This window comes from Melanostigma gelatinosum (genome assembly GCF_949748355.1).
Source record: "Melanostigma gelatinosum genome assembly, chromosome: 15".
NCBI classification, from domain to species: domain Eukaryota; kingdom Metazoa; phylum Chordata; class Actinopteri; order Perciformes; family Zoarcidae; genus Melanostigma; species Melanostigma gelatinosum.
Window position 1 is genome coordinate 11,621,005 of NC_136648.1, and position 20,485 is coordinate 11,641,489.

Sequence of the window (20,485 nt, forward strand, 5' to 3'; positions counted from 1 at the left end):
AGGAAGCAGAGGCAAAAGGTCAGTGGACTGCAGTGGTACAGAGCGTCTGACAAATACTCCATCCCTCAACAACACATTTAATCAGATAGGGTAGACTTTTACCATGTGATGGCAATGCAAATGCTGTACCTCAGCTATATTTTCAATGTTAACTTGGCTAATGCCAGGCCATTTTTGCATTGATAGATGATTTGCCTCACAAAATTACACACATTATTTTAAAGTTATGGTTGTTCTTTGTTTGTGAGGATGCACAGAATATGATAAATAAATAGGGGATGCTGTAAGGGTATCTGTGGTCCCAGCAGAGTATTTTACGTTTTTGGTAAGAAGAAAGAAAGAAAAAACACTGCAAAAAAAGATATACTGAATATGCTGCACACTTGCTGCTGTTGTTCGACTACTTTAATGGTCCCCAATTCAACATTTCATGCTATTTCATCATCTCACATAAGAAAAGGTTGGAGCAGTGCAGACACTTAAATGGGGACAGCCACTAATTACATTATCACTAATAGTGATACGATATACATAATTTTGAAGGTCAGCACACACTTTTTACTCATGAAAATCCTTGATATTTCATAAATCTTACATGATCGGTGCATGAATATTTTCAGGCAATTATCTTCGTTTGGAACATTGGAGATATTAATATAGTTATGGATTATGTACACAGCAACAAACAAAACAAACTGTGTAAAACACAGTTTGCAATGATGATGTAAGCTTGTTGTTGGCTTTCCCAGTCTGAATGACTGAGCAAAGGATCGGGGGTGGGGTGTCATTAATCTATGGCTAGTGATGACCAGACAAGCAGAAATGGGGTGTAGTGGGGGATGGGCGAGAACACTGTTGTTATGACTAGTGCTTGGATGCGGGACAAACTTCCAGAGGCCTCGGGATCTTTTTTTTTTCCAATTCCATCTCATTGGTCGGTTTCAACGAGGAAATGTGGCTCCATTTTGCTGTGAACCTGTCAAACGGACCAGGAGCTAATTTTAATCAACGTGTGAGGGCGACTTTCACTTCAGCAAACCACGAGGTGTTGTTTGGTGCTATTGGAAATTAGGTTAGTCACTATATCCTAGTAATGCCAGGTAGAAATACTGCTATTGTGACGTATACATGTATTAGCCAGTATTCTTACATAAATGACACATCATACTATGCCGTATTTGATCGAGGAGACAGTGAACACATTGTCGTCGTCAGCTCATTACATTGAGCTTTCGAAAGCGGCGCTTTGAAATAACTAGTTACAGGCAGCTCATTTTTGCATGACTGGTCACTCCACTGAATCTAACGTCTGAAGCCGTTGCTGGGTCTTTACCGCCTGGCTTAAGTTTAAATATAACATATCGATAGTTATACACGTGCGTAAAAAACTGTCTTGCAATCGATTAAAGAGATAACATGGTCTGACTTGAACACAAGAGCTGTGGAAGATATCGTCTATTGAATTTATCCAAGTAGGTACGAGATTATAGCAACATTGTCATTAGCATAGCATGCTAGTGTTAGCAACCTAGCTAGCGTGCTAGCAGGTTTAGAGCGACGTCAAGCTAGGCTCACTGTACTCGTCAGAAATGCTGTTTAAATAAGCTAACTTACAACCACCACCAATGCAAAACTAACGATAACTCGCGTGTTAGCTCGCGTGCTAACGTCCCGCAATGTGAGGTCATGACAGTGCGAATGGGGCCCCCGCGGTAAATTTGGTTGTAAATTAACAGCCAATTACAGTTGTAAACGCGAAGACGCAAGTAGATCATGTTCATTTGACAATTACCTGAGAGCTAGCGCCGATAAAGCCTGTTGTCAGTTCTCAGTACATCCACTTAGTGACCCGTGACATGCGGACGATTTTCAGCGTAGCATTACAGTAAGTTACAACAGTAACGAGGTCAATGATTGTTGCACTTTACAGAGACAGCGCTGCAATACATTTCAGATTTTCATTGATGGAAGAAGGTGGACATTTGATTCAGGCCTGTCTCACAGTAATAAAGTACATTTTAAGTCATTGGATTCTGCCTCACACAGCACGTCGGGTAACGTACACACTAGTTTGTTCAGCCCATTCACTCGCAACTGTGTGTGTGGGGGATGGGTCATGTATTTCAAGTAGCTATTTTGTTAATTTAGCGACCGGCAGATTAGCATAGACTTAACCTTGTATGCATTTAACTTGCACGAAATCAATCTGACCCTGAACCAGGCCCAACAGTCATGAAAGAAATGGCGACTAAGACACTACAGCCCTTGGCCCCCATTTGGTGATCCAGTACCAGAAGTGAAGATGTTGGTTACAATTGTAGGGAGCAAGCATCTAAAATGTCTCTCATCAAGTTGTAATTACTCCGTACAATACATCAGCATACGTCCCCTCTAATAACTATCATTCAGGTATAGCTACACCATGTGTAACAGGCTGTTTGGGCTTTCTATATTGCTGACCCAGTTACTTTCATTGTTTGGTGACACACCCCTTTGTTCTTTACACTTTCTGCTCTCATCCTTTTTCACCCACACGTTGCTGCTAAAATGTCAATTGTAATTAAGATAACTTGTCACAGCACCGATAGAGATACACAATCGTATGTGCCTGTATGCTTCTTATGCTGCGTAACTAAGATTTAAATACATTAACATGAGAAAAGTGTTACTTGGGCAGCTTAATAAACTACCATACATGGTGGGAGATAGTGGGTGCACAATATTGAGAAAATCAACATGTTCAATGCAAGTGATTTCATAGATCTGCATTTTAGGATCCAGATGTGATGCCCACTTGTGATTCTTTAGTATAATTCATCAGTTGGAAGTATTCAATTTTTTTTTTTTTTACTCAGGGGCTGCGAGTTCTTGCTGAGGAGAACGGAGCTCTGATGCACATCTGAAGACATCTCGATCACATGGGTAGGGTACCTCACTCTTTAATGTCACACCTTTGTTGTTTTTCCACACTTGTTTTGCATCTTTCTTTGGTTGTATGCTTTCTGGAAGATCACATTGCTACAGCAAAGTGTCTGTAGTCTTCTAGAGAAGAGAGTGGTTGTAATATAGCTTTGTACCCAATCAGTGTCAGAATGAATGACTCACTCAAGACCTTCAGGTTTAGATCGGGCGCCAAACTAAATGGTTTGTTGTGCGTTTGTTGAACAAATTATGCATAGTCAAATCACATTAAAATATCTTTAATAACCAGTTGTTTGCACAGTGGTTCTATGTTACCACTAGAACTGTCCACTTGCCTGTAAATGTAACTCCTTGTTGTTTCAGCAATAAGCTGAGGGTTCGTGATTGTTTTGGTTTCGGTTAAAACAGAGAGTGAGCTCTCTGTGAGAATATATCGTACCACAACAAGAATTAAGACGGACCGAAACCGATTGATAAAGGCCGTATACCACTGGTGGTATTTCATTGTCGTTTTGAGACCATAATGTTGTTTCAGTCATTTTATTAGTCTAGTGGTTTCACTGCTAACTTGATACAGTAATCAAGGTTTGGTGTAGTGAGGCAACGCTATGTGTATTCGCCCCAAACCATTTGGTATGCGTCTTCTGTTCGGTACGCCTTGTGACCCAAACAGTAGTTCGCAGTGTCTGTCATTTAGAAATATTTGTCATATGGGACACTGTTCAAAACAGATGCACGACTATGGAAGCTACAATTCTGAAACAATGGCACCTGAACCAAATATATGTTGGTTAGGAGTGTGCAGCAGTGGTTTTTTAAAAACATGTTTATGAATATCATAGCTGCTTTTAAATAACTTATTGTATTTGATTGTAGGGAACAAAGCTTGTACATGACATGTTAGAGGGTTTTTATTTTGGAATTCTGCATCAGACACAGAGGTGGTCTGCTATCATTTTGAGGTGAAGTTGTTTTGGGAGTGAGTGAAGCAAAATGTGGCGTTGTAGCCGAACAGGACAGTGATTTATTACTTAAAAGATTCTGTAGTGCTGCCAAATGATTTTCAAAACGTTTTTATTCTCAAAATTCCTGTGAGAAACTGCATGCTACATCACACATCGAATTGCACTTGATACTCTATTAACTACCATTCACCATTTAGAATTAATGCAAATCAGGGACAAGATAATCTTGCTGCTGGAAAGTGAACTTGAAGTTAATACACTTTCTAACTCATTTAGTGTAAAATGTGATAAATAATTTTAAAACAAGATTGTACCAACCATCTCTCTCAGTCAGTGATCCGTAAAAGAGACTCACTCACTACTATGTTGGTACTGTTCAAATGTAGTCTGGGATTCTGGTAATGTGAGACTAACTCACATTACCAGTCAATGACTTAAATATCCTTAAATCTCTCCACTCGAGTTGATTGTGCCAATCTCAGTTTGACAGACAGCTACTTCATAGCCCCACATTTTGGGGAGTTATAATTCTGATTATAAATGTGCTAAGCTTTCACATTTCATAGCATAGACTTGAAAGTCAACTGAGCAATTCTGATGACAACTTATTTGTTGTATTGGCCCACCTTCTACTTTGCTAGCTGCTTATTATATGTCCTATGTGTTCTTATTACACCTATAACTGAAGATATTGTGAAATGATAACACGATTCAGTCATGCGAGGAGGTTATGTCATTTGCATGTGTAACTTGCTTGTGTCTCGTTAGCACAGGCATAATTAGATAAGCAGTGATCTGTCAGTGCTCTTAATCAATGCTGAAGTTCATAAAACAATCAAATATTGGACGTTATGTCAGCCACATGGAATGGTCGACATATTACTGTAAGTGAGCTCTGACCCCGTTCACTGCTCCTGCATCACTTCCATGGCGATGACGTTTGCCGGCACCCTTTCAAAACAGGCTAGTGTCAGATATGCAAGAGTGCCATGTCAGCATAACTGCACTGACCCTGAAACAAAATGTTATGGAAAAACACAACACTCTTTAAGACCATGACTACGGTAGTGGTGCAGCAGAAAAAACACATTTAGTTGGAGTTATGCAATATTTTATGGAGAGAGTTTTTTGTTTTTATGGTTAACAGAAGTGAAGCCATTTGCTGAGTTCTAGTGGTCGTGCTTCGGTGTTAGAAACACGAGCCTACTAGCCATCAGGACTCTCTGAATCCTGATGGCTAGTAGGCTTCTTCTAGATTCCATGCCTCTTGGTTTAGTTGGTCTTGGACCTCAGCCTCTGGGAAACGGCAGGAGACATGTTGACTTTTTCAGCGGGCTGGCAGGATGGAAACAGTGGAGGTTCTGTCCCCGGTCCAGACCCCTTGTTTATTTCCACAGTCCCATTTCAAGAGTGCGGGTTCTGCATGAATAAATATGGAGCCCAGACGCAAGCACTGTAGGATCTGTTATTGCTGAGATTTAAAATCCATTTATTCCAGACGTTTTAGTCCAAAATACTCAGCCTGCCTTGTGAAGGCAGCTGGTAATTATTTCCAGTTGTAGGTTAATGAATGGAAACTGGTGCCCTGCCTAGAGCCAGAAGGCTTCTGTAGCCAACAAAACTGAGAAAGAATGAAACCTCATTGTGCATCAAATGGCAGATCACAGCCTGCTTCTCTGTATGGAATTTGCAAGATCATGGTCAAGCAAGGTGATGTTTTAACTTCTTTCTCTTCTCAGTTATCACGGTGTGTGCCAGTTTGTTAGTGAGCTATGTAGTTAGTTCGTAGTGTAACACCGTCCTTAGTGTGTGTGTGAGAGAGAGAGAGATGGCTCTCTTTAACTCTTGGCACAGTGCCCCTGCATATCATCTTACTGTTGACTATCATTACCCGGCATTTGAGTGATGAAGATACTACTCAAACCTTCCTTCAGGAGTTCTATGTGGTGTAACACCACCACATGTTAATTAAGCAAGTCTCCCTGCTTTGTGGTTTGCTTTTACAGACTCCTATCCTATGCTGACCCAATGGTTTAATCACCAGGACTAAAAATGAGCATAAGCAGTGATGAAGTCAATTTCCTGGTTTACAGATACCTGCAAGAGTCAGGTAAGTCTTGCATTTTTTTTTTTTTAGGTAAATCTCTCTCTGAATGCAGTCATATTTGCTGGGAATTGCACATTTTTAATCTTTCAAATATAATGTTTAATGCTGCTTTGGACTTTTTGTAATTGATCTTTCACTCCTTCCTACCTTCCATATTATCCATGCGTCCTCCAGGCTTCTCCCACTCAGCATTCACCTTTGGCATAGAGAGCCACATCAGCCAGTCCAACATCAATGGAGCCCTTGTGCCCCCTGCTGCCCTCATCTCCATCATCCAGAAGGGCCTGCAGTATGTGGAGGCTGAAGTCAGCATCAATGAGGTCAGGCTCCCTCTTTAAACCGTCAACTACTTATTAGTGTAACTCTACAACACGCTGGCAAGGAGAGGTGCACTGTCAGCTTCATCTTGACTCCAGCTCGTCTGTTTGGACTCTATGTTTTAGTGAATCGGTGGATGATATGAAGGATAATGAATATAAAAATGGTGTTGTCTCTGTAGGACGGGACCTTGTTTGACGGGCGGCCCATAGAGTCGTTATCTCTGATCGATGCTGTGATGCCAGATGTCGTCCAAACCAGGCAGCAGGCCTACAGGGACAAGATGGCCCAGCAGCAGCATCAGCAGCAGCAGGCGGCAGGCAGTGGCAGCGGCACAGGGCCCCAGGGAAGCACCAAGAACGGAGAGGGCGCTGCCAACGGGGAGGAAAACGGATCCCACGCCTTAGCCAGTAAGCTAGCTCATGATTGTAAACAATCTCTAAATCTGCTTCGAACGATGTGTTTTCTTGTGCTAGGCAGGGAAAAAATGGTGCCAGAGATGTTTTATGTTCTTATGCAGGATTTAATTCCATCGTTAAATGCTTCGACATAATCTGATTCATGGTTATAAGATGCAGTGGAAGCTGTTTGGCATTCACCCCTTTATCTGGTTTTTGATTTGTCACTGCGTATTTTTGTCTCCACTCACCTGAATGTGTGTCAGGGATGTACATTTCCCTTTATGCTGCAGACAGTTGATAAAAGGTGGGAGGTCAAAGAACAACACAGAAGGAAATGGTCACGTTGATATTTTTATCAGTCAAAAAATGGACAAAAGAATGTAATGTAAGATTGTAAGACACTTCTTATTGCATGGCGTTAAAGTTTACCACCTCCTGTTAGTGTGTGTCTGCTATTTGCCTTTCTCCTGACAGCTGCAGTACAACATTTGGATTTGTTTTTTTGTGTAGTCTGTGGGTTGCTTGGTATTACTCAAAGCTACGATGGTGTTTTCCTCACACTTGCACATCTGTTTCGTGTTGTCCATCCTGTGTAGAACAGTCTCCATGTTTTTAGTCACTCTTTCCCAGAACACATTTGTTTGTTTGTTTGTTTTAGCGTAAAAGGGAAAAATGTGGTCTGGTTGTTTTCCCTCAAAACCACCTCCTTCTCCCGACGTATTCTAATCACAATAACGACACCGGATTTCAGAATCAAATTACAGAGTTGCTGAGGGATGGATTCAGGTTCTTGTGGGCTAAAGACGAGTCCAACATTAGCTCACTAACCCAAAGTGTCTTACATGGGCGCCATAACTTTAACTTTTCATAGTGCCTATTTTTGGACAAGCTGTAGTTTGGTGCAAACACTCTTAGTCATTCAACAACAGGCACACCGTGCTCTTAAAGTCTGCAGCTGACGGGTGTTCCAGCTGGTTTTCACTCTGAACTCTGTTTACTTGAGCCTAGAAACAGTTCCTTTGCTGTTCTCTTTGAATTAACAATAGCAGTCGATGACGTACGTGTGCACTGCTGTGGGACTGGTCTGGTTCATAGGAAATCAGATGATGTCAGACTGTCCTTATTAAAATGTGTTTTTGTTAATATACTTAGCCGTAAAAAAAGAAAGTAGCCCAAAAAAGTAGGAAAACACTGGCTATTAATTTCAAAGTTAATAAGCTATTTTACTAGGAACGGTGATTAATCACATGTTAATAACCCTTGCATCCTCATGTTCCGAACAATAGGACGATATCTGATGAATCCGGTCATGTGGTCAATGTTTTTGTTTCTCACTCCTTTCTATAGATTACCACTCGGAGATGATGGAGGTGGACGGGGACATGGAGATCCCCCAGAGTAAAGCCATGGTGCTGAGAGGACACGAATCCGAAGTTTTCATCTGTGCCTGGAACCCAGTGAACGACCTCCTCGCCTCCGGGTCAGTGTCTCCACATCATCCATCACTTCCCCGTGGTTGTCACTGGTCATGCAGTGTTTAGAATATCATGGAGACATGTCGTTATTACAGCCACAGTCAAGTGACTTGAATACAAGTTAGTCAAGTTATTAGCATTTTCTTCAGTACACAAGCAGTTTTAACGACATCCTTTAACCATAATGATTTGAACACACAGTAGCAAGTGGTCTGTAGTCCTTCTGGTCCAGGAGTAGGCTTACTCGTTTAACCTAAAAGGACCTCCAGGAGTTAAAGCACAATCTTTATCTCTTATTGGTCAGATAGCTAATTTTCAAAAAGTTTCTTAATTGGGCAATTTTGTCTTGTTAATGGAAAACAGGTGTGTGAGGAGAGTCAGCTTGTCTTCACAAGTCCTTCCTCATTTATTTTTACTGTCATTTTCCCTTTCCATATGAATTTTGTACCACATTTGTGTTGCTTAATAGTGGATTTGAAGTGCCACATGTCAAAGTTTGTCTTAAGCAAAACCAGACAAATGGCCTCGAGTAGAGTTGGGTTGTGTTCACACTGTGTCTCTGAGCTGATCGGGCCAAACTGCAAATACTGCTTTTCACTGAATTCTCCTTTCATTTTGAGTGTTCAAAGTAAGCAAAATGCACAACTTTGTAAGTCCCCAATTCAAACAAATCTCCTTCAATGCTGTCATATGTTTACATCTCCACGCTTACCTCCCGGTATGTTTGCCTTCATTGCTGAGCAGTCACACAGATGGAAAAGAAGTCAAATCCAGGCGGCTGGTGACTCACAAAATTTGTGAGGAAAAGAAGAAAACCAACCCATGGATTCATGTTATTTCACACTAGTTGACTCGTTAACGATACTTTTTTATTTTTTAATCAAACAAAAGAACGTAGTCTGTATACAGTGGATAGTATACAAATTAACAAAAGAGCCAGGGGTATATCACACTAGACAAAAGACTATTATGAAACATACAGATATTAAGTGTTGATTCCAATTTGCCGTGACGGATGGGAAAGAGACAACGCCCGTGGCATCCTGCTGCTGCTGCTTCTATATATATCTTTCTTATATATATCATATATATTTCTAGTCTTTGCAGCACTCGTTCAGGAAACACACTGACTAACTGCATGCGTTGTAAAACACATCAGGTGATGCTCCTCAACCAATCGGATGTGGGTATTCTGATAAGCATCGTGGCTTGAGGGAGATTCACACACACAGCTTGAGAGCCTCAATAGTCTGAGAAGTACGTGAGTCAGAGAAGTTGTTTCACATGGCGTTCTCCAAAAAGACAAATGTTGACAGAGAGACCTGAACCTTTAACCAAGAGTGGACAGACTCATAAATGTTCATTCTGCACGGGCAGTTCAAACCCAGTGTGTCTCATATGTTCAGAGACCGTGACGATTATTGAAAGAGGGAATGTGAAGCGCCGCTACGAGACAAAGCACACGACTTTTGAGCAAACTTACCCACTCGCATCTAAAACAAAGTCACAGATAGTAAACAACCTAAGAGCCCAATATGATCAGAATCCTAACGCATTAATTCAGTTAACAGAGGAATAGAGCTGAAGCAAGTGGTTTAATAACCACAGATCCCACCACACAAATTTATCTTAATTGAAAATGAGAAGAATATAATATCGTGGCTGTTTTTCACACCTGAATGAACTGAATTCAAAGCTGCAGGACAAGTCAGTTCAATTCATTTTTGTATTATTTTAATTTAACATCTATATTTTTCAAAAGCCTTCTGTTATGTAATTTATTCTTTATCCAGCCCTTATTTCACTTGAATCGAGAGAATCTACACTCAAATCCTGAAATAAGTTATTGATGTGTGAGAAATAGTTGTGAATTAGTGTGATAACTTTACTGCCCCATCGACACCCTTCCAACTATAAAAATTTCCATTACCATAAACCAAAATGATCAGTTGAGTGTAATCCAGAACATCGATTACCTTCACAGCCCATGGAGCGATGCTGTTGTTAAAAGGAAAAATTGATTTTACTTTGTCAAACAAAAAACTAAATCAAGAACAAGAATGGTTCATCATCTTAAACTTTCTCCTGAGAGACGTCAACTTACTGATTAAGTAACGTATTCAGCCGTCCTGCTTCACAGCACGAGCACAGCTCTCAAAGAACATGGAGACAAATGCAAAGACTAAAGGCCCAGTCCTGTAAGTTAAGTTAGGGGCCACGTTAAAGCTAATGAGTTTTGTGCTTGTAAAACTTCTTTCTCCTTTTTCCTCAACAGATGATGTGAAAAGGTTTGATAGGGATTTAAAAAGATTTCGGATTTGATACTGGGTTCAGGTTCCATAAAATGCATTCTAACCCCAACACTACTCAAGAGCAACGATGGTCAGTTTTATATCACTTTCAGTACTGATTTCAAGAGTCAAAGCCATGATGCGTGTCTAATGTTTTGATTGTGTCTGCGTGTGTGTGTGTGTGCGTGTGTGTGTGTGTTGATTTCGACAGGTCCGGGGACTCAACAGCACGAATCTGGAACCTGATTGAGAACAGTGCAGGCGGGTCCACTCAGCTGGTTCTGAGGCACTGCATACGGGAAGGGGGTCAGGACGTACCCAGCAACAAAGACGTCACCTCACTAGACTGGAATGTGAGTGTGTGTGTGTGTGTGTGTATTTGAACAGTAGACGTATGTGTGTCTGTTCCACTGAGTGCAGTTTAGAGTAATCTAATCAGGTGTGTGTGTGTGTATGTGTGTGTGTGTGCTCGCCTGACTGTGACCACTACTTCTGCTGAAGGCATTCCTTCCTCCTCATATATGGGGGCGAGTGACTCCCATGGGGGGGGGGGGGCTTTTGATGCAGCTCAGCTCCAAACCTTTTTTTTCTGAGTAGTACAAGTCACTTCTCTACGTCAAATAAGCACTAATATATTGTCTGTAATGAACTATTTACACCTTCCTGTGTCTCGTTGTTTAAGTGGACTATACCAGTAAAACCAGGCCCAATTCTGCCCGAACAAGAATGTGTAAAACTGAGAAAGATGCAGCTGACTTGAAACTAATGAGAATCTACGCTTTCCTTGTTTCAGAGCGAGGGAACGTTGCTAGCAACAGGCTCGTATGATGGCTTTGCTAGAATATGGACCAAAGACGGTAAGATCATAGGTTTGCAAGGACGCATGGATGATGAAATGTTTCTGCTCACTTTTTAAGCTGTGTTACGTTTCTGATATTTTCAGGTAACCTGGCCAGTACGTTGGGTCAGCACAAAGGTCCGATATTTGCTCTGAAGTGGAATAACAAAGGAAACTTCATCCTCAGTGCTGGTGTAGACAAGGTAAGGCTCACTGATTCCAGCTTTATTGTTTAGAGTAGAATAACGTTGACGTTGTGAGCAACTTTAAAGGTACCTTAAAATGTGACGTATTATAACACTATGTTGAGGTGGGATGTAACACAGTGATGATTCTATAATGTGATACATGTTTGATTGGAGGAGTTTGTTAGTTGGTGTTTTTTATAGATTCGCACCGATTGCAATTTTCTTGCCGATTTCTTTCTTCTTCTTTTTTTTCTTTTTTTTTTAAGTATGATCTGCTGATTCTGTTTTTTTGGCGATTTCCAATTTTCTTTCTAAGAACAATAATTGACAGCAAAGCTTTAGACTAACGTCTTTCACCGCCGTCCCAAAGTATTTTCATTTGATAAGAAGTCAGTGTAAACTGTTAAAAATGATAAATGTTATCTTTTTACTTTGTTGTTGTCATCTAGTGGTTATTTGCATAAAAACACACGATACAAATGATTAGGAAGTAGATGATTGTATTTTGTTTTAATACTTAAAATTATTAATTAAAAATAATCTTGGCATTAGGAGTTTTAATAATATATAATAAGCTGCTTAGAGCTAGTGTTAGAAAGTGAAACAGGTTGTAATTCCCCCTCTAATATCTATTTTATATTGCTGTGCAAACATCTTGTTCTCAATTCAGAGGATGTATGGCTTTCCTCGGTATGTTGAGAATTAATGTTTCCTGAACAGAAGTAATCGAGATCCAATCTCCAAAAAATGCAATTCTTGCAGAAATCTTCAAATGTCAAGTTTCTGATACCAAATCACAGGATGATTTTTATTATGGTGTTCTTCAAGGTCTCGGTGTCTTCTGTTTTTTTGCAGTTTGTTTTATACCAATTCTCGAGTGGTAAAATCAACCCAAAAATTGCTGCAACAACTTATGATGAATTAATGTGGAATAGTTATCATTTCTAAGCCTGTATATACACTTTCAACATTTGAATAGACGCCTCAATAAAACACTATTTATTACAGACACACAGTGCAGAGCTGTATCTCTCATGAATCTCCAGGTTCCAGAAGTATAGCCCTTCTATTTGGCATAATCCTGTTGACCTACTATCTCCCCCTGAAGACCCCCTGACCCTCCGAGAAATGACACCGTCTATAGTAGGGGTGGGGAAAGAAATCGCTTCTTGAAAGATGATGTATGACTCGATGCAGAAAACTCAATAATCTTAAATTTAAAACTCAATTCTCGTTATGATCACGTGTAACAATTCTGAGACACCGGGCTGTCCGTTCCTTACCGCTGCCCCTGAATGCACCAGAGGTAACACACGTGCGTCTTGTTCACGTTCTAAACTAGACTAAATACTAGCGGAGTTGTGGTGAGGTAAAGCAGCCGAATATGGATTCAATCCCGACCGGCACCCTCTGGCTTTAAAGCTAACGTGTTGGAGCACCCCGACTCAGTCATTGAGAATCCGAGCTTTCATGCTATGTTGCACACTTTGGGACCGAGGTACAACATTCATCTCAACATGTTTACATCGCATCGATACTCTCCAACCAAACCAAAGCTAGAGTCATGGAGTCACTGAGGGAAGCGGGTCGGGTAGAACCACGCGATACGTGACATCAGTTGTTGCCACAGAATCGTGTGTGATCGTAACCGGCCACTTTATCGCTGTATGTACAGTTTCACCACGTGTTTCAGAACGCGTTGTTTCTGTACGAGAGCTGAATGCTCATTGCCTGTAACAGGAGGATTTGTTTCAAGAGAAGTCTATATTATTCATTTGTGAATGAGGGCCGCTTGTTATGGCTGAATTTTGTGTTTTTACTACGACAGGCCCAATTTAATTTATTTTCATGTTGGTTCAACTACTTTCAAGTACTTTCAAATGTAACACTCCAGTTGATAAATCTTCTCTATTTGTTCTAAGATTATGAAGGTAAATTCACCTGTTTTTTTTCATCATATATTATTACAAATATGCAGTGTTTTAAAAGTAGCAGAAATAAATCATGTATCGGAATATTTTGATGCATCAAGATGACTCGATAATCGTTTTATAATCGCATTGTAGCTCTCTGACTCAGAGGTATTCAAATATAACTCAACGAGGTCCAGTTCGAGATAATTACTTTATGCAAAGGTCCGGAACATCACAACAATGTTTAACTTGCGCTCTGATTTGTCCCTAATTTGTATATTGAGGTATTAACTTCTGTATGTCGTCGACAACTGACTGTCAAATCAAATTAAGAAAGTTCAGTTGAATAATATCTCAACAATAGGTTTTCTAATTGAACTGGATGAATTTGACATAATACATACTTGATAATAAATAAATAATCTCTCATTTCAAGTAAAATAAGGGTTGAATTTAAAACAAAATACATCACGGAAAGCTTTTGAAAAGTTTATCTTAAATTAAAGTATAAATATAGTTTGCAGGGGTCATTGTTGTACCGTGAATGAATGTTGGGAATCTGGTGGATCGATCATATTGGGCTCTGAGGTTGTTTACTATCTGTGCCTTCGTTTTAGATGTGAGTGGGTACGTTTGCTCAACAAGAGTTGTGCTTTGTCTCGTAGTGATGCTTCACATTCCCTCTTTTAATAATCTCCACGGTCTCTGAACATATGAGACACTTTCCATTGGCTAAAATGGATAAAGGCTCTGGCCTTGTTGTTAACATCTCTCTTTTTGGAGAACGCCACGTGATATAACTTCTGTGACTCACGTAATTCTCCGACTATTCGGCCTCTCATCCCGCCTCTCTCCGGTGTGTTTACGATCTCACTAAAGCCGCGATGCTTTGAACAATTATCGGTTGTAGCTCCAGATACGACGGCGTCCGGCCTATTGCTGACCCCTGGTATAGAGGGTTGGCATAAAAGAGGTTAAAGTAAACTTCATCAGCTATGCCGAGGGAAAGCATGCAGACCATAGACGGCTCTATACAGATATTGTGCACTGTCCTCAGTGTATACCTGCATGTCAGGGTCTGCATACACTTACCAAATGTCACGGACTGACAGGCGACAGAGGATCATCTCCACCAATAACGAGGCATGCTCACGTCTTGTGTTCAACATTGCCATCTAGTGTACAGAAGTACAACGACATGCACAGCACACATTCTGAGTCTTTGAGGCATAAAACGGCATGTGTGTGTGATATATCACCATTATTCAGGTCAACTGGTGTTAAATAAGAGCACCTTTTCTATATTTATGTGATGTTTTTATTGCTTTTATAACATGAACATTACTGGTTTAGTATAAATAATGAAAATTTCCTCCTCCACACAGACCACAATTATTTGGGACGCCCACACGGGAGAGGCAAAACAACAATTTCCTTTCCACTCGGGTGAGTGACGGGAGTCGGCTGGATTGTTCCATGTGACTTTTCATGCAAGAGTCTTTTTTTGGTTTAAGACAGATTAGATATTATTTAAGTCCTCTTACACATTGTGACTGATATGGTTGAGAGACACATTCAACCCAACTTGTTTTTACACATTTTGCACAACAGCTCTGCATTCTGACATCGTCTCTTGATGGAGTGTGACAGTGAATCTGCAGAAAACATGTCCGCCCCTTTTTAAGTGTTGTTAAAGTGAATTATCCGATCCAATGTGGCAATACCAACACTATTGTCAGACCACGATATTCCTGCCATCTTTTCTCCTCCGTATCTACATACGTCACTGCTGCAGCAGCTCTAAGCTCTTGTCTCTGCCTCCCAACAGCACCGGCTCTGGACGTAGACTGGCAGAGCAACAACACGTTTGCCTCCTGCAGCACAGACATGTGCATCCATGTGTGTAAGCTGGGTCAGGACAGACCTGTCAAGACCTTCCAGGGACACACGGTGAGACGGGACACTACTGTTTTTAAAGCACTGTAGGATCGCTAATATGGATTCTGCCACTGACTCACGAGAGTTAATAAAGCCCTTCTGGTGTATTCAGTCTTAACACGAAGAGGAAGATCCTTCTCACAACTGAAAAACCAGGATATCACTTGTTGTGATGCCTTTTAGATGAATTGTCAAAACCTATCAATATACTAAGTGCGTCATTTCCATCGTTGCTCATGTACATCACTCAAGTACACTGTGTTTTTGTATTGTTTTCTAACGTTCTCTCTTACTCGCTGTAGAATGAGGTGAACGCCATCAAGTGGGATCCCACTGGCAGCTTGCTGGCCTCCTGCTCAGATGACATGACGCTGAAGGTCGGTCCAGTTAACATGCAGATGCACAAATTCCTCGTTGAGTGCGTTGACGTGAACACTGATTAACGCCATACTAACTGGTTTCTTCTCTGGCGTAGATCTGGAGTATGAAGCAGGACCTGTGTGTCCATGACCTCCAGGCCCACAGTAAAGAAATCTACACCATCAAGTGGAGCCCCACGGGCCCCGGGACCAATAACCCCAGCGCCAACCTCATGCTGGCCAGGTATGACACAAAGCAGCACCTGAACATCATGAGCAACACTCGTGTGCTACAGAGTAGCTGTGTATCAATAGAGGCGAGACGACACAAATAGCAACTTATGTTAAGTCAGCAGCTTCTTTCTAATTACTGATAGATTTTCTCATATTTATGAGGAGATATCAGGAGATTAAGACGATCCGATCGAGCTGAATTTGTGAAAACTTACAAGTTCACTGCATTCCAGCAGCGCTCCCATTCCTCGATAGAACCTCATCAATAAAATATTTGACACTGACCTCAATGCTGCTGCTCGTATTATTGCGCATTGACTCTGACACTATGAACATCAGCAGAGCCTGTTCTGGTGTCTCGGTTGCACTCAGCGATGTTTTTAGCTGTTGGCCGGCTGCCAGCGTTCGTGCTTTTCAGATGCTCCTGTGAAGAATGCCACCGTGGCTCAACTGACCCCGAGGAAATAACACGGGCTGAAGCAGATCAGAGTGGGCTTTCCACCGAAACAACCCGAGAATCCTAACGTGCCTGAGCAGAATTGACTAAACTGACCATGCCATTCACGGTCTGTTACGGAAAGACAGAAGTATCTCTCTGTGTCTCAAATGTAACATCTCATGTTGGCCTTCCAAGGGTTAGGGTTAGTCACTGGGCTCCGACGGCTACACAGCGGCCACCGGTCACTCTGAGACGTACATCACAGTTTTGCATGGAGGCGTTTATGGCTGGAACTCAGAGCTCCGGCCATAAATGCAAGATAGACTTTCAAATATTTTATAGATATCGATCATTGAGAAAATAACTCTCTACTCTATCAAAAAGCATTATTACGGTTAAAGCAATGTGAGCTGTTCAGATTCCTATCTCTTCGTCCTGTTCCGTCTCTCCAGCGCATCATTTGACTCCACTGTGCGTCTGTGGGACGTGGAGCGCGGGGTGTGTATCCACACACTGACCCGCCACCAGGAGCCCGTCTACAGCGTGGCCTTCAGTCCCGATGGGAGACACCTCGCCAGTGGCTCCTTTGACAAGTGTGTCCACATCTGGAACACTCAGGTCTGGGTTAATCCAATTCTAACCACATAGACTTTAGTAATCATCTCTGGTGGCATGAATACACAGGATGAAGATATTTCATTGCTCGTGTGTGTGTGTGTGTGTGTGTGTGTGTGTGTTTCTTTCTTCAGACGGGTGCTTTAGTTCACAGCTACCGGGGGACGGGAGGAATCTTCGAAGTGTGCTGGAACGCCACAGGGGACAAAGTAGGAGCCAGCGCGTCGGATGGATCGGTGAGTTGTTCTGCTCCGTCACTCACGCATCATAATCACTACTTCCACACACTTCAGCCTCTATGCACAGCTTCTACGCCAGTCTGGTAAGAATCAGGGTTGACGCTGTTGTCAAACCTGGTTCTGCTGGTGATGAAAGTGAAGTGCTTGACTTATGACACGTACATCCAGTCACGTGAGATTGTTGACAATAGTGAGTTTAGTTATTCCAGTGTTTTCTATTAGTGCATACAATGTCCAGCTGGTTGAAAATAGTACCCGGGCCGGGGACACACACATTAAGCAGGGAGACTTTGGATCCTCCCCCATAACAAACACTTTATTTCCTGCATTCTGGTGAATATTGATACACACATTTTTGGTGGGACGGTCTTGTATTTGTAATGTATGAATGTATTTATGTACAGGAAAACATTTAATTCAGGGGCCAGGTGACAATTTAAAATACTAAAATAAAATGGGCTCTCAGGCATTCTGTATATTTATTCTCCTGTTGATGAACTTTCCTCATTTAATGTTGTCTGCCGAGTCAAAACACATGATTCCCTCCTCCGGTGTCTTTCATTTGGTGAATTAAACTCCGTGTGGCTCTTGTTCACCTCAATGATTCTTAATTGTAATTGATTTACAAACTTTTATAGTTAAAATGGGTTTCAGCTTAATGTTTGATCATGATCAAAACTTTCTGCACATTAGAATCATTTCCCACGTAAAAACAATCCTAGTTTTACAAGAATAAAGTCTTAATTTCATGAGAATAAATTCATAATATTTCAATCATGAAATCTAGCCGTCCTCTGGTCTGCTGTGCATTACGTTATTTCTCTGCTGATGCGGATTCTACACCCTCGGCTGCTGCTGCTCTTTTCCATTTCTGTGACGTAGGCTTCTCTGTAATATGATAAAAGAATGAAGTTGTTAAAACATGCAGTAAGGGGGATAAAGCAGCAGAGCTATTGCAATATAATGTCGTCTCTATTCACACAATCAAGCAGTGAGTGACAGTTTAGCTCTTCGCTTCATGAATGAGGCTCTGCTCGATGTGATGCGAGGTACCTTAAGTCAATAGGTCGAGAAGCGACTCCCTGTGAAACAAAAAGCAAACGGGAAGGAAGTGCCGGTAGTCTGCTGGAAATGTTTCCGTGTACCGCCATCTGGCTGACAGCTCGCGCTTATGGAAAACTCTGGATTGATTGATTGATTGATTGACCAACATTTGAACACAGCTGGAAATTTCTCAACTCAAAGGTGCATCGTTGATGACGTCAACTGTTCTTTAACAATGCAGTGACGGAACATTATCATCGTAGCTCTGTGCGAGTCTTTACTGTCTAGTTTTTCTTCTCTCTCCGATGTCGATGTCCTCTGTGTTCACCGATAGTGGAGCTTTGCACACACACCTTCACTTGGTCTCGAGGGTGGGGAGTCACGCGATCAACTTTTTATGATAGTTTAAGTGACCTACGCTCTGAATCTCCAAAAGAAACCCGGGTGCATTTAGTTTTGTGTAAAAGGAACTAAAATCTCTAACAACTTAATAACGCTTCTTTCCTACTTGAGCCAGAAAGAAGCTTCACAGAAACTATTGCGGGATTGTGTCTGACTGTCCTCCTTCCTGTTGTTCCAGGTTTGCGTATTAGACCTGAGGAAATGACACTCGTGAGGGGGGAGCAATGGACCGACTACGAATGTGTACATAGCCAAAATGACTGACTGTCCCTGCCTGTCCGCCACACTGCTGTAGTCCCGTCAGACGCCATGGCCCGCCATCACAGTCCATATGTACACACAAGGACCACACCTTCGCCACATGCGTCAGACATGCGTCAGGTCTGTATGGACACACGGTGCTGCTGCTCCCTCAGACCTGCAGCAGGAAACACGTCTCTGTTATTCCACAGTACCACCCTGTCGGACCCATCGCATGCAAACCAAAACCGTGGGATTCTTCTTGCTTTCGTCTTTTTATCCTTTGTACCAGAATTCTAAAGATTCTTTGCGCCCTGTTGGTGTGTGCATATTGCATATGTCAGCATTTGATGTCCTGTGGACATTGTTGTTTTGAATTTGGATTTTACTGATACCTGCAGGTTTTCTATTACTGTACATGTGGGGTGGGAGAGAAGAGGGGTCGGGGGGGTTGAGACGCGTTTGTCTTTTTTCAAAGCCGATCATTGGGGGGGATCCGTTCATCCACTTCTCTGCAGTCTTTAAGGTTCACACATGCAGATGTAGAGCTGAGAAGATGAAAACGGTTTAGAATTTAGTCGGCTATTTTTTTTATCTAACAGGTTTGTGTCATAATTGACTTTTTTTTTCTTTTCTTTTTTTTTAAACAAAGTTTAAAGCAGTTAATAAAAGGCTGAACTGTCCTTTTTGTTTTTGCAACTCTCCTCAGAAATGTGTTTCAGGTGTTCACAATTCATCAGGTTAATATAGAGCTCTAAAGAATTCAAGATAATCTTCGTAACTGTTAAACACCGTGTCGATCTCCCGGTCCATCAGTCTGCTGATCTGTCTCAAGCTTGCGACTAGACGGCCGGTGTGTTTTTGTGTCCGTAGTGAGGTAACGTGGTGCAAGAGAATCTAGCTTTGTGGGATGTGTGGGGAAAGAGAGAGAGAGAGGGAGAGAGAGACAGGAAAACAGGCCCATGACAGCTCGCGTCCATCTGACATGAACAATTAAGTGGTAATTGTCCTTGTTTCCTCAATTAATGGCTCGTTGCTAACCGATGCTGAATCATAATCGGACTAGGCTGTGCTAATTGTGTCCTGTTTCCCCTGCTTGGTCATTAAACATCAGGACATCGTCTCGAGTATCACTTCCTGGCTGGAGTTCTCATCACGGTTTGTCATGTTGACCGGTCGTTTGCAGCGGTCAGGCGGCTTAAAAACCCTTTTTTAAAGATGACTTATTTGGATTGACGGACGGCATGGACTCCCAGCGCCCCATCTACTCTCTCAGCTTTCATGTCCTGCAAGTACACACAACAGTCACTGCTTCAGTTTGTCGTTGCCCAGCATTCACACACACACACACACACACACACACACACACACACACACACACACTCTGGAGACGGGCTGCGTTCAGCCTTTGCAGGGACAGACGGCGCTTTAGTTAGTAGTTGTTGGCGTCTTGAGGAAAGTCTGTTCTTGTTCAATGGCAACATATGACTTGATGTAACATGGTATCTGCATATAATATAATATTATATCTGAATATATCTGTGATATCACAGGGGA

The 20,485-nt window shown here is 41.7% G+C and overlaps 1 protein-coding gene across 1 annotated transcript; it reads left to right on the forward strand.

The window, feature by feature from the left end:
• Positions 1-1,361: 1,361 nt before the first annotated feature.
• Positions 1,362-19,332, forward strand: tbl1xr1b (TBL1X/Y related 1b). Its single transcript, XM_079285598.1, has 16 exons — positions 1,362-1,472; positions 2,856-2,922; positions 5,894-5,997; positions 6,169-6,314; positions 6,494-6,722; positions 8,061-8,193; positions 10,691-10,832; positions 11,273-11,336; positions 11,423-11,520; positions 14,804-14,864; positions 15,247-15,368; positions 15,659-15,733; positions 15,832-15,959; positions 16,841-17,006; positions 17,138-17,239; positions 18,867-19,332. Exons 3-16 carry the CDS (start codon positions 5,940-5,942, stop codon positions 18,891-18,893), a joined length of 1,551 nt encoding a protein of 516 aa, XP_079141724.1. The 5' UTR covers positions 1,362-1,472; positions 2,856-2,922; positions 5,894-5,939; the 3' UTR covers positions 18,894-19,332.
• The last annotated feature ends 1,153 nt before the right edge of the window (positions 19,333-20,485 follow it).